This window comes from Seriola lalandi, unplaced genomic scaffold (assembly GCF_002814215.2).
Source record: "Seriola lalandi dorsalis isolate HSWRI2012SDOR001 ecotype SW California unplaced genomic scaffold, Sedor1 jcf7180002054549, whole genome shotgun sequence".
Classification (NCBI taxonomy): domain Eukaryota; kingdom Metazoa; phylum Chordata; class Actinopteri; order Carangiformes; family Carangidae; genus Seriola; species Seriola lalandi.
Genome location: NW_019525102.1, coordinates 981,957 through 995,924, shown reverse-complemented (window position 1 = coordinate 995,924; position 13,968 = coordinate 981,957). Strand labels below are relative to the sequence as shown.

At 42.5% G+C, this 13,968-nt stretch overlaps 1 protein-coding gene across 1 annotated transcript in view; it reads right to left on the bottom strand.

Annotated features, from left to right (window-relative positions):
• Positions 1-13,968, bottom strand: part of LOC111661732 (phosphatidylinositol-binding clathrin assembly protein) — a 78,227-nt gene that overhangs the window by 18,472 nt on the left and 45,787 nt on the right. The window contains exons 9-13 of the mRNA XM_023415389.2: positions 12,118-12,203; positions 11,784-11,907; positions 7,680-7,813; positions 6,401-6,501; positions 4,226-4,339 (exon numbers count right to left, since the gene is read on the bottom strand). Coding sequence (XP_023271157.1) covers positions 4,226-4,339; positions 6,401-6,501; positions 7,680-7,813; positions 11,784-11,907; positions 12,118-12,203 — 559 coding nt within the window. The remainder of the gene's footprint in view (positions 1-4,225; positions 4,340-6,400; positions 6,502-7,679; positions 7,814-11,783; positions 11,908-12,117; positions 12,204-13,968) is intronic.

The window sequence follows — 13,968 nt, the reverse complement described above, 5'->3', positions numbered from 1 at the left end:
GGGGGGGCGACACACAAAAAAGAAACAGAGTGAAACAAGCCCTCTCAGTAGATCACACACACCACAGGGCAGTGAGAAGAAGAAAATGGATGGAGGGATTTGTGGAAGAGAAAGAGACGGAGGTAATGAAGCGAACACTGAGAGTGATGTATCGAACGAGGAGGATAATGCTACCAGCGTTAGCTTAGGTGTTTCGGCAACGGATTTGACAGTCAATCGAGTTTAAGATCAGAGAGAGGGAAGGAAGTTAATCCATGTCAAGGGTTCAATTCAAACACGCTGGGACGGCGAAATCTGTTTCTTACTACTAAATATGACAGAAATTTAAAAAAGGCTGGATTATCCAAAGCCCGTTTTCAGACATGGAAGACGTAACATTGCTGACTCCATCTATCAGTTAAAGTGATGCAAATGTTCCTCAGCTCTTCATTTGGCTCTTGGAGTGTGAGATGGAGCGGTGTCGTGTATATTTTCTTATTAGGCAAAGAAATAACTATTCACTTAGCACCACTCTCCCCTCATTCACCTGTTGCTATGTCTGTCAAACTTTCCATTATGACACGGGAAATAAGCAGTTTACAATAAAAATTTCAGCACATTTACCACTTTAAAATCTATTTTCAAGTGGTAGTTTCCAGCTGGCTCATTTTTAAATGACAACCCTGTAAAATGGGTCTTAAATATGAACTTGATGCACGCTAACAGACTCAAGCTAAAGCTGTAATGTTTTTTCATTGCAGTATAGAGCTAGGCAGCCCTATGATAAAGAAAAACATAAGACTAAGGGGGTGATAGTTGCGGCCCTTATATCAATCAGACTTGTTTTATGGAAATGTTACTAGGTCTGACTTGAGCCCCGTTTACACTCACATAGGGTTTTTGTTATCGGGTTTAATTGCATTTAGGGAAACATGATGAGTATTGAGTTTTACTTTCATACCAGGTATCACTCAATAGGGATGGGCGGAGCCACATTTTAACATGGAGACTGTGTCATTTTGTGTCAAAAATAGTCTGCGCATAGGGTGAAAAAAAATTATGATAAACAAGAATGAGGAAGCAGGTAAGACATACAGAGATGCGGTTGTGTTAACAGAGAACAAAGCCGCCAATAAACAGAGAGACTGAGTAACTCAAGGGACAAAAACGTGACACAACGAACGATATCCATACGAGCAGAAACAGAAGCGAGAAAAACTTGAACTGCTTATTAAAGTTAATGATTTTTTTCAAATGCAGAACTCTGAAACCTGATTTGAAAACCAACTAAGAATGTGAACACTGCATCCTGTGATGAGGAAGGATACAGCAAATACACCATTTGCTCAAAATCTCAAATACACTACAAAATAAATAAAATAAAACCAGCAATCTTCCGCTGAAAAATAGAAGAAAAATTACATCCCTGAGCCTCTGTGGGGGGGAAAAAAAAATTACAAAAATAATTGCAGGGACTGTCAAAAAAGATGACGGACACCAGATATGAACGATAGGAAATGGGAATACATTATAAAGACACCACAAAAGAACAAGAAGGCTTAAGTCACACATATGAACTGTGCACTGCCCTTTAGAAAACGCAAATCTCTACAAAGAAAAAGAGCAACAATGCCCCCAACTCTCTGTACGCCAAATCATGAAGACATGTCAGCTAAAAGTGGACGAAAAAATTCCGATAAACGTGGACGATGGACTTTGCGGAGGAGACAGAGGACAAGAGAAAAGGACTTTGAATTGTAAATGTGAGGAGGGAGAGAAAAGAGGAGGAGGAGAGCAGATGGAAAGGAGTTGCCTGGGTGATTCTTGCCTTGTGAAGTGTGATGGGGAGACGATGAGGCAGAGACAGAGCAAGAGATGAAATAAATGGAGGGAGGAAGGAGAGGGTGGGAGGAGGAGGAGGAGGAGGAGGAGGAGGAGGGAGGGCGACGGTGTGCACAACAACAAAACAAAACAGACGAGCAGAAGCAGACAGATGGGATGGCGCAAAATGACAGACGACGTGCGAACACACGCAGACGTGGACACACACGGTTACAAACACTAACAAATATACAGACACACACGGACGCATTTAGATACACAGACGACGCATGGACGTGCGCGCATACACAAGGAAATAGAGACATACAGTAGCTGCACACACACGCAGGGGTTTTTTGCGAGATGCTGCCAGTTGCCCAGATGGTGTATTGGTAGTTGTAGTGGCAGCTTCCACACACACTCTATTAATAGAAAGAAGTTAGTCTGTCCAAAGCCAGAACCAGGCGGCACACTGGAGCCACAAGCCTCCAACTGTTACTTCTGAGCAGAGCAAAGGAGATTGACGGGTTTAAACAAGATTAGAGCGAGCCAGAAATCAGAATCTGCACCCAGGACTGCTTAAATATTTACTGGAAACACAAAAGAAACAGATCTACATTGGAAAATGTTTGAAGAAGTAATGCTACAGCTGCACAAATCTGACTAAATAACCCTAATTATGACGATAAAATGGCTCCAACACATCATGAAATCCCTGCTTTCTGTGGGAAAATTTAAGAAACACCGTCACATTTCACAATTTTAAGATTATGAGACTTACTCTGTATGATTATCCTGTTTCGATCAAATCTTACAAATTAGTTTGAACGACAAGTGCAGCGACTTCTGGGGTGAAACAGCTGGCTAATTAACCCTGGCAAATTTCCAGTAATGCTGATTGATGGGCGCTGTCTCTGTGAAAATAGGCTCAGTTAGAAAAAGACAGGAAATAAGTCCGGACTTAGAAATTGTGACGAGCGTGAGATCTCAATGTGCACAAAAAAAAAAAAAAAAATGTGGAGCAGCTCGTTGATTTTTCAAAACTTCCCACAGAAAATCACACAAAAAATTAAAAAGCTCTGGGGAAAGATGATGCCATTTAAGTTTCATACTGTAACTTCCTCTGAGCTCTTGCAGTTTAAACCTGCAACCTCTTTGCTCTGCCTTCATGATGAAAACAGCCTTTAGATGACCTCTGCAGGTAGTCGCTCTTATCTGCTGTACCCTCCTTTGGAGCTGAGGGAGAACTCGCCAAGCCTCAAAATTATACACTTCGCAGGAGCGTCTTGGGACCCAAAAGCGTTGAGAGGCACCGGGATTGATTGTGTCAGTTGTTGAGAGGTTAAAAGAAGGTAAGCTAAGAAGTGGGCTCGGAGCCAGAGTCTCAGAGCTGCAACACTTAAGAGCCATCAGTCGAAAGCTGTTACAGTAACAGGCAGGAAACCGCGACCAGACAGGATGAAGTAATTGGAGAAAAAGGTTCCTACACATTGTCTACTCCAATCAAGACTTTCAGATGTGACCTCCAAGATTCTGGTTGGTGATTAAATGATATAGGTCAAAGGTTTCAGGAAGTAAGTTGCAAAATAGTTTTATGACTGATAAGTATCGGGGAAAAAAAAAGAAGCGTGAATAAGACTTCAACAATAAGATCTGTTTGGACCTGTGTAGGAACCCTGAGAGAAAAGATGAGTTATTGAGGAAAACCAGGGCTGGGATCAGTTAACTTTTGCTTCAGTCGGATGAAAACAAAACTCTAAATGAACTTATGATTTACACTTAACAGCCCTGAAAACCGATTTTCTCAAAGAGAGTCTTCAAAAAACATCATGTCAATGTGCTTTTTCTTACTCATTTAAAGTGGGCGGGGCTCTATTGATGCCATAAAACTCTGTGCGCCATACAAGATTTGGCAATATTTAAATCAAAATGACAGCTGACAGTTGCGGAGTTGTTACTGTTTGTTGTTAATTAAATCTGATCAGACCACATGTAATAAATAAAGAACATCAACAGATGTTGTTTCTTTCCCAAACATTAACTGAAACTGTTGCCTATTTAGTCCCAGAATATGCACTGTTAAAGATCTGAAAGCTTTCAGGGGCTATAATTATATATCAAAAAAAAACAAATTTGTCAAGTAACTTGAAAATCCGACTGAAGTTAGTTAACTGACCTCCCCGATAGAGTCAGGTTCATTGTCATTAGAAACTCTGTAAGAATTCAAACAACAGCTTATGCGGCAGAGTTAGAAAGCTAAAAACACCCCCACCCACCCACCCAGCAGCAGGAACAACCACAAGTTGCAGGAACTGGTCAGAGGGTTAGTTAAATGCTATGCTCCAGCTGCCAGCAAAGCCAAAAAAAAAGGGTTTTAGTTTTCAGTCTGGCTCTGTCTGGACAGTCAGACAAGAGCGGGCTTTACCGGCTGCAGGTTGTGGGCCGTTGTTACTGGGTGCGGCATTATTCCCAAACACAGCATCGAAATCTACAGTCATGGCTGCTGGTGCGGTCTGCTGCAGAGGCTGGCTCTCCAATCCTGAGGGAGGCAGTTAAACATGACTGATTAAAGCCCTGTTCGTGCTGGTAAAGCTGCATGAGACTAGTTTTATCTGACATTTTTTACAATATATATACACATCAGATGGTGATTTTGCGGGGACCAGATACATAGCTTTGAAGTGTTGAGGATTCCACCACCTCCTGCTAAACTAATCCCATTAGATTAGGAACATGGACCTTACAGTCTCCAGCGTACTGCCATTGTTGTTGCTTAGTAACTTGAGACTTTGTGCAAGCTGTCGGGAATATCGGGCTTTCAGAGGAGTGTTAAGCCTGTGCACGAGGAAATCCACTGATGCACCTTTTGTTTTTTTGTCTTCATCCGCATCCCTGTTGGGGATTAGGATTTGAAACCTCGGAGAGAGGCTGCGTTTGTGGGATCCACGAAAACAAGAATACACGAGACAGTACACCACAATGGCTATTAATAAACATGACGCCGTCGTTCCAGCTAACCTTTCAGGAAACACGACAGGGGAAACAACCATTCATCAAGATGATTTACGACTGACAGACTGTAACTAAACCTGACTAAACATGGCAGATAGAGAACAGGCTTCCAATAACGTACATTATTACATGTAAACGTACATTATTATTGGCAATTATACCACGATACAAGTTTTAATATTACTGGTTAAACATGTGCTACAACTAACTCTCATGTCTGTCCATTAAAGATGACGCTACAGCTTGTTAGCTTAGCAAAAAGACTGTAAACGGGGAAACAGCTCCGTCCAAAGATAACAAAACCCAACTGTAAAGCTCAGTAATTAACCTGTTATTTCTGTTTTTTTTTATGCGTACAAAAACCTGTTTAAAATTGATAATCCGCCTTTTGATGGGGTGTTATGTGCCCGCAGCAATCAGGAAGTTACTGCTCCAAACAATGAAATATCCTGCACACAATCCTCCCCCTAAACCGACAAACTGATGCTTTTGCATGTTGATTTTTGTACAGATTTTAGATATTACACGTTAGCTAGTGAGCTTTACAGGAGTTGGTTGGAGGATTTTGTTACTTTTCTCCCTCTTTCCAGTGTTTAGGCAACGCTAAGCTAACAAACACACATGCAAACAGAGATCGATCTTTTCCCAAAATGTCAAATTATCCCTTTCAAACAAACATAAATATTGTCGTCTGTTTACTGCCTGACAGAAGGTCCAACAGTGCCGTGTACATTAAGAGCCGTGGACGTTCAGTGAAGGGAGTGTCCCTTGTGTTATTTTTGAGAGAAGCACAGGGGATAGTTATCTGAGCTCCTGTGTCACAGCCATCAATAGTGTGAGGCGCTGATATCTAAGCTAAGAAGTGGATCTGACTCTGAAGTCCGGCCAAACTCTTTATAAATGGCTTCAGTTTAATCCTCTGCCATAAAGCCTGTAATACTCTGTGCTAACAGTACTTCTAGATGCATCTTAATGCTACTTTTTGATTTGAGATAGCTGATTGCAAGCTGAAATGTCAACTCTTTTTTTTTTTTTGAGAAACAGTGGGAGGATGTACTGTACAGCACAGTTAATCTGTGGATGTGTATGTTGCTGCTCGGCATTTCAGCAGCAGTGAGACAACGAGGAGAAGGGCGGCTGAATCTCAGCTGACATTTCCCCAGACTGGTTTATTGAGCCGCTCAGAGAGTGAACACATGGTTACAGGATTTATTATTACAAAACACTGAGTGTTTAGAGCGAAGACACCTGCACCCGAAACTTGTTTGACTGTGTGTCTGCACAAGGCGCTGGCTCGTCATGCAACATTAGTTTCTGAAGAAACGGGGGGGAGAATGATGGTGGGTGGGATGGATGGTTTTCATCAAAAGATAAATGAATGGTCTGACAGACGGATGGGGAGACAGGTGGATGACTGGCCAGGGGGAATATTTCTGAAATAAATTCATTTGTATATGTGTAGGTGGTGGGTGTTTGTCGTATTTGCATGTCTGCAGCTCTGCTGGTGCCTTCATATATGTGCAAATGCACCGCAGATTTTTCTATGTGTGTTCGTGTGTGTGCGTGTGTGTGTGTGTGGGTAGCGTACCTCCCCAGGCACTGTTGGCGGTGGAGATCGAAGGAGTGCTCTGCACAGCGGGGATGAAGGCCGGCTGAAGATCAAACAGGTCACTGTTCAGATTGGGCACACTGAGGAGCAAAAGAGGAGGAAAGAGAGGGAAGGAAAGAGGGATAATGAGAAAGAAGAGAGACAGAGGTGGTGAGAGGAGAGGAAAATGAAGCACAGGGAGATGTGAGAGGTGATGGAGAGGAAAATACGTCAGTGAGAGATAAAAAAGAAAGAATGGAGGGATATAGAAAGACAGATGAAGACGGAGCATTAATATTTAATCAATCGCGCATAAATAGCTAAAGCCACCACTAAAAATGTTCATTTGTCACAGATAAAGATTAATCCTCTCTGTCTCTCTGAAGGGCTGTAAAAATTCCAACGGAGCAATAAAACAGTTAGGAGCAGTAAATTCAGAGCGAGCTACAGCGTGCGCATGTTGAGTATTAAATCTGTTCTGATTATCAAAAATGAATAGTCTACCTGTGACTGTGTTACGGCTGCAGTCAGTCAGGGAGGTGTACAGGGATCCGCTCTGTTGAGGTCCATCGAGCCCTTTTTAAGTGCCACTGACTTTACAAATATTTACTGTGAATATCACTTTATATGGGAACAGTTAACTTCCAAAACATTTATCATGTCTGGGTCTCTGAAGCCACGGCAGAGGAGCAGAGAGGACTCTGAAATAGCTGTTCAATATCTCAAAAATTACTTAAAGGATAAAACTTGATAAAACAGAACCAACATTGTGTTTGTCCACTTCTCGCTGCCTTCTGACTTCCCTGTCTCGTCTGTGGCTCGCAGCCCGACTGAAGATGTGAGCGTTTAAAAATCAGTCACCAATGTATATTTTGATTTTTAAATAGGTAAGATGAATAACATCATACACAGGTGGGTCCTGCAGATTTTAGCATTAAACATTATCCAGACAGGAGGAAATGGTGCGTTTTCTATTTTCAAGTTTAAGGCTCTCATGAGTATTTATTGCAGCAGGACAGTGCAGGATATGTAAATGTAAATTATGTCAGACGTTATTATGTTAGCAGGATCACTCCACCGTTGTTTTTGGACTTATGCTTGAAGTTGGTTACATTTCCTGCTTTTTAAAAAAACTTGTAGCCACACTGCGCTTTTTAATTAATGAACATCTTGATGTATGCAGAGGGAAACTGGTATGTTCATGTGTGTCTTCCTCTGTGTGTGTGTGTGTGTGTGTGCGTGTGTGTTTGTGTGTGTCTGTGAGAGAGAGAGAGAGCACCTGTTGGCAGACAGCGTGGAGCTGAACAACTCTGGGGTTTGTGTGATGTGGTTGTTGTTGGCGAGGCCTATCGACTGGCTGCTGGGGGAGGCAGAGGGCGGAGTCTGCATGCTGATCTCCTTCAGGCGCTGGTCCTGGAAGACAGACACACACACACACACACACACACACACACACACACACACACACACACACACACACACACACACAGAGACAGAGACAGAAAAAAAAAGCACAATGTGATCAGGAAGACGATGGTTAAACAGTAATTTCCCTCTGGAAATGAATAAGAGTTTGTTTCCAGTAAACTCAAATCCTGGAAAATGACGAGCATATTTTCTCTCACAAACATACACAGGTGGGCACAGAGATACGTGCACGTAACTCTCACAGAGAGAACAACACCCAACATGAAATGTTATAATATTTCTCCAGCATTTCTGCCGCTTATTTGACACCAGCTGTAACTTCCTTGTTCAGAGAGACCTGTGAAGCATTTAATGTCTAAAATGCCCAATGTTGAGTCATTACGAGTGAAAACATAAAGCAGAAGTTTAAATGTGTGCGCTTTGGTGACACTCAGTTAGTTTTTGGCTTTAGATTTGAGACTTAAAGCCAGGCCTGCATCCAACTGAATATCCAAACTCAGTTTATTGCTTGGTTTCTCCTGCCAAAGTTTTGCCTGGTGGTGCGAGATTCAGCACACACAATATAATGACAGACTATTAGTTTCAAGTACTTTAAAACCGACCAATTATATTGGCTTTCTGTGACAAAAAAAAAAAAAAAAAAAACCTCACCCAACAGTGCGAGTTTTTGTTGCCATGCTGAAAAACCCTCAACCCCATCTCCAACAGTAAGTGACTGTGCTGTGCTGAGACCCAGGTGCAGCTGAAATGCAGACTATTGTTCTCTCCGGTGACAGATACACGAACATCAGCAAAGTCCAGCCAAAAACAAACAGCAACAAAAGAATAAATAAAGCTAAACTGAAATAAAGTCAAAAACAGAACACCGGCAGGTTTTGAATTTTGCTTTGTTTTTCAGTTGATTCACTGATGTAATAGTGTAAAGATACTGCTGATGTTTGCACAACAACCAAACCAGACCTTTTCAAGTTTCACCTTTCAAGTCTCAGACTGGTCTCAGGTCAGAAACACTTCCTGTTAACACTGTGAAACTACCAGAGGTTGTTTTACTTGCTGATCTGAGATCAACACTCCAGCGCTTTGAAGGTGTTTCTGCACATTTAAAAGAAAAAGAAAAAAAAAAAAAATCTCTCCCTGCCTCCTCCAGACTTTCATTTCTTGCATGAATTTGAAGGTTTTGCTTCGGGGTCAGTTTGACGCATGCTGGTAACAGCAGGGAAATCCGACTCTCAACAACTTGCTACCACTCTGTGTTTTCAAATGATTCTTATATGGCAACAAGTTTTAACGTTGGTTGAAACAACAGTGGGTTTTTTAAAGCTAAATAAAAGGCATTATATGCAGTATAAGTGTTGCACACTGTTCCTCTGTGCAGTTTAGATAACATATTCAGCCTGCCAGCACTGTTTCTGAGTTATCCCATAAGTGACTACATTAAATTATATTGCCTTATGGATTGATTTTATTTCATTGTTGTTGCTTGTATTGTTTCATATTCTGTACGTCTTACACTGCTTATATTCCATCTGTCTATATTTCCCACTGGATCTTATTACTTTTGCTGCTGCAATGACCTAATTTCACCGCAGGGATCAATACATTTGTGTCTTATCCTGTGAGAGCATGTACTGGGAAATAACCCTTTTTTTGTTTGTTTGTTTGTTTGTTTGTTTTTTTAAATCACAACATGTACTGTTTGCTGGACAAGGAAAGCAATTTACAGTACAACTGAGGTGTAGATTTTAAGTATGGATGGCCACAGTGGGAATGGAAATGCTGCTGCCCATTTTATTTACACGTAGGTCGCCCAGGTGCTTTAACTCACCTCAGAAATCAAACATTAAGGTATGGAAATGATCCAATTCCCTTTACAACCTTTTCTACCTCTAAAGGAATTTGGAGCAAATTAATAAACAGGCTCTCCTGCTGTAGCAGCCTCAGAGTCCAGAGTCTTCATCTGTATTCTGACAGTGCAGCGAGGAACAAATGGGAACTGCTGTTATTGTTTGGGCTAAGACCCCAGCTGGACAGTAGCTGTGTGTGTAAGTGTTTTTGTATGTGTGCGTATGCGTGCGTCGAGTCCATATGGACACCAGAGCGCGCAGACAGCTGGACTAGAGTATTTTGGACGACCCCTGCTGACCCCCGGCTCTCTCGCTGCGTTTCTTACTCTGTTATGTTCTCACCTGCACTTTATCTTCCCTCTCCTCTCTAACTAAAACCCAAAAGGTAATCAGTGGACCTTGGCAGAAACAGGGCAACCAAGGGCACGGCTAAAATCCAATCAGCCGTGCGCACAAACAAACACACTGAGACACACTGGCAAGCACACACTGCACTTAATCCGCCAGGATATACACACGCGTCGTATACACACACCGATCAACAACACTCACTGAGATACTGGCAACACTACTAGACACATACTGTATCTTCCCTGTCAGGATGTAAGCATGCTTAACATGCACACAAACACACACACACGTGCGCGCACGCAGACACACACTGAGCCGCTGTGTGCCTGTTTTGTAGCTTCACTGCTCTTACTCAATTACAGTTTGCTGTAAGGCAGGACTCCCAAGGCTGGAGCAAGAAATGTCAACACATTTTACACTTGACTTTTCTATTGCTGGGCTCACCACTGAGAATCTTGGCCTTTATCCTCAACTGGAGTTCAGAACTCAACAAACAGCAAAGTTGCTGGGCAATCTATCAGCAACAACACAGTCAAGCCTGATATATATATATATATATTTATATATATATATATTAACTATTTGTGCCATTTCTCAGAGTTCAAATATTCTGTGGCTGCTGCAGCTTTTGCAGTTTGTTCTCTCTCTGCGAGCACAGTCACAGCGCCGTCTTAAATCTAGGGCAATGACTGCAGTTACACTTGTCATTTTGAGCTGATTTTTTTTTTTTTTGCAATGTGATTCACTTCAGTTCAGAAGATCAAATTCCTCTTTTGCACACGCTCAGACCTCAAAAGTTGCTTCTGCACATCTCCTGTTTCGGTATCTATTAAAAAAAAATCTGCAGTAAATTATTCTCAGACATTTTCCCACTCTTCCATACCTTCTCCTCCCGAGAAGCTTTTAATTATGTAACAGGTTCATGGAGGGGTTTTATAGCTACCATGTCTAATGTTGTGGATGTGTTTGCAGTACGCCCAAAAATCTGAATTTTGTGTGTCCAGTCTGTTTCCCTACAGCATTCCTATATAATACAAAGCTACAGTAAAATGACAGGAAATAAACTAAAATTATATATTCAGGGTGAATACAAAAATAACTACAAGATGCTTCACAGATGAACCGTTATAAAACATAAGCTAGAATTAACACCAGAAGCCTTTTTACTGGCTTGACACAAACAAGAAATTTGACCTTGGTTCCCTCTGAACACACAGTGCAAACAAAAAAAAAAGACAAACAGCATGAATATTTACACAGACATGGAAAGATAAAATGCAAGACAAGGATAAACTATGTGGTGGTGGAAGAAATTACTACACTGAATGTGGTTTTAAATGCCCCATTTACATCTGGCATTAACGCCCGATCGATATCTGGTTAAAGAAAAACACATGTTAAAGTGGCAGCGCACCAATTTACACATTTAAGGTTGTTTACAGGTCTCGGGGAGGAACTAGTGCCTCTCTGCTCAGCTATACACCCAAATCTACAACAGTAATTTCTGGGAAATCAGCGCTCCTCTCATTAATATGCAGATTTATGTAGAAAGGTGCTCCAAATCTAATCAGATCATCTTTTCCATATGGAGTATCTGTAGTGTAAGTATGAAGGACGTACTGCAGAACTGCTGTAGCACCTGAGAGCTGCTTGAACGAGGGTAAAAAGGGAGGGGGAGGTAGACGGCAGTAACCATTAGCCCTGCTGCTGCTACAGTCTGACCCCGTCGTTCAGAGGTGATCCCGTTTAAAATCCGTTACCTTGAGAGCCTGCAGTCTGGCCTGCTCCTCCTCCAGGGCCTGCTGCTTCTCCTTCTCGTCCATGCGGCTGAAGGACATGCCGGTGGAGGAGAGAGACGAGACGGCGCTGGACAAGGTGGACGCTCTGGAGCACAGCAGACAGGGAGCAGAGGGGACAATCTTGAGAACAAAGTTTTATATATTTTCTCAAAGGAACTGATTCTGAGGCTTTTGAAATCTGCTTTGAAAATCTGCTTTGTGCGTGGGTGTGTTTGGAAAGTTTTTCAGCTGTGTTTTGGGTGTCATGTCTTTCAAGGAAACCTGATGTAACTGACAGGCAATTAAGACGTCTAACCTGGTGTCTGCATTCAGCTCCTTGGTCTTCTTGCCCTCCAGAGAGGCAAGGTGCTGCTCTAAAGCCTCCAGGAGGCTGCTGGGGGCCTGAGAGGGAAACGAGTATGAGGAAAGGGAAAAGAGAGAATTAAAAAAGAAATAAAAAATATCAGTAATCATCTCAACTTTCTGGATAATCGCTCTCTCTTTCCATCTCTCTCTCTCATATGCACCCACACACTCACACGCACTCTCACACAAACACAGCACCCAGAGTTAGTTGGTCTCACAGGAAGGTAACAAGAGTGCATCAGGTTCCAAGAATAGCCATGGCAACATGCAGCAAACACTCGCACTGTTAGCAGGAGACTCGAAAGGAGAGAGAGAGACAGAGAGGGAGAGACAGAGAGAGAGAGAGAGAGGGAGAGAGAGAGAGAGAGAGAGAGAGAACAAAGGAGGAGGTTTGAAAAACAAAGAGCGAGGAAAAAGGTGGAGTACGGAGGGAGAGGTCGCGCCGTTTCTTCTCCCGGCTCCACATGAGCAGAGGGCGATCATTTCTGTGGTTTCTTTCATTCTTTCCATTCAGCTTCCCCATTTGCTGCGTGTTTTTTTTTGCCTCTTTGTGTTGCTTATACTGCAGTGTCCCCCCATCGCACCGAGAGGTCCCGTCATCTTTACACAATGAGTGCCAGGGTGCACTCTGTACCTCCGACCTGTCCGCACGTCTCCGCTGTGGTTTTTACTCAATCTCTACACATTAATTCCACTTGGGAGATGGAGATTATACTCTACTATACCTTTTCTTAATTACTTCACCAGAAAAAAACAACAAAAAAAAAACGAGTGAGGCCAAGAGTCTCTGAATTGTGCTTTGTCGGAGGATGACATAAGGAAGTAGCATTAAATCTGAGCTCAAACGTTCCGGAGAACAAGTTATCGAGCAGGTTACTTGGGGATTGTTGCTACGCTACTACAGAAAACAACAATTCAGCTGCAAATGCGAGTTGAGCTCCAATTGTTCACATTGCACAACACGATGTCTTCTGTGCTTGTTAGGAGCCTCATTAATGCTCAAAAAACCGGGGGAAACAAGAGGGCGAAAGCGAGCCAGACAGCTGCATTATTACGCACATCTACAACTTAACACTCAGGAAAAAAAGAAAAAAAAGAAGAAGAAGAAGACATAGCTCTGCTCTCTTCTAGGCTGAGGAGAGAGTGAGAGGAAATGCTTCCACTGTGAAAATATGACAACGTCATGTCTGTCTTCTCCGTCCACAAGAATGCAAAGTGTGCTGTCAGTAGCGCTGCAGACACAGACACAGACACAGACACACACACACATTTGGGAGTGTTTTGGCTTCGGAGCCCTTTGTGGCCGGCTAGACGGTGGGTTCTTGCCAAACTGTTGCCTGGTTGTTAAAGAAACAGCGACTTGCATGAGAGAAAGAGACCCCCATTTAACTGTCAGTGGGTCTGAATAGGTGAAAAGAAGACCTGGTCAATATTAGCTCTGACGCACACAAACACACACACACACACACACACACTCAGCGTCTGTGTCTCCTCATCTACCGACGGCCGCACCTCTCATATAAAGATATTTAGTGTAAGTGCTAACTTTGGAAGGCAGACAGACGTAGAAAAGAAGTCGTCAGAGAAATAGAAAATTAAGAAAAGAGAGTGAGAGCGAGAGAGACCCCCCCCCCCCCTTTTTCCTTTCTCATGTTTCCTCATGTTTTTTTTTTTGTTTGTTTTTGTAACAATGATTACATGGTAATGCTCGGGTCAGTCGCTATTAAAGCACCTCCACCATGCATGTTGAGGCAACGATGTCGTGCATGACAAATATGAAATAAACAACTACGGAGGGGAT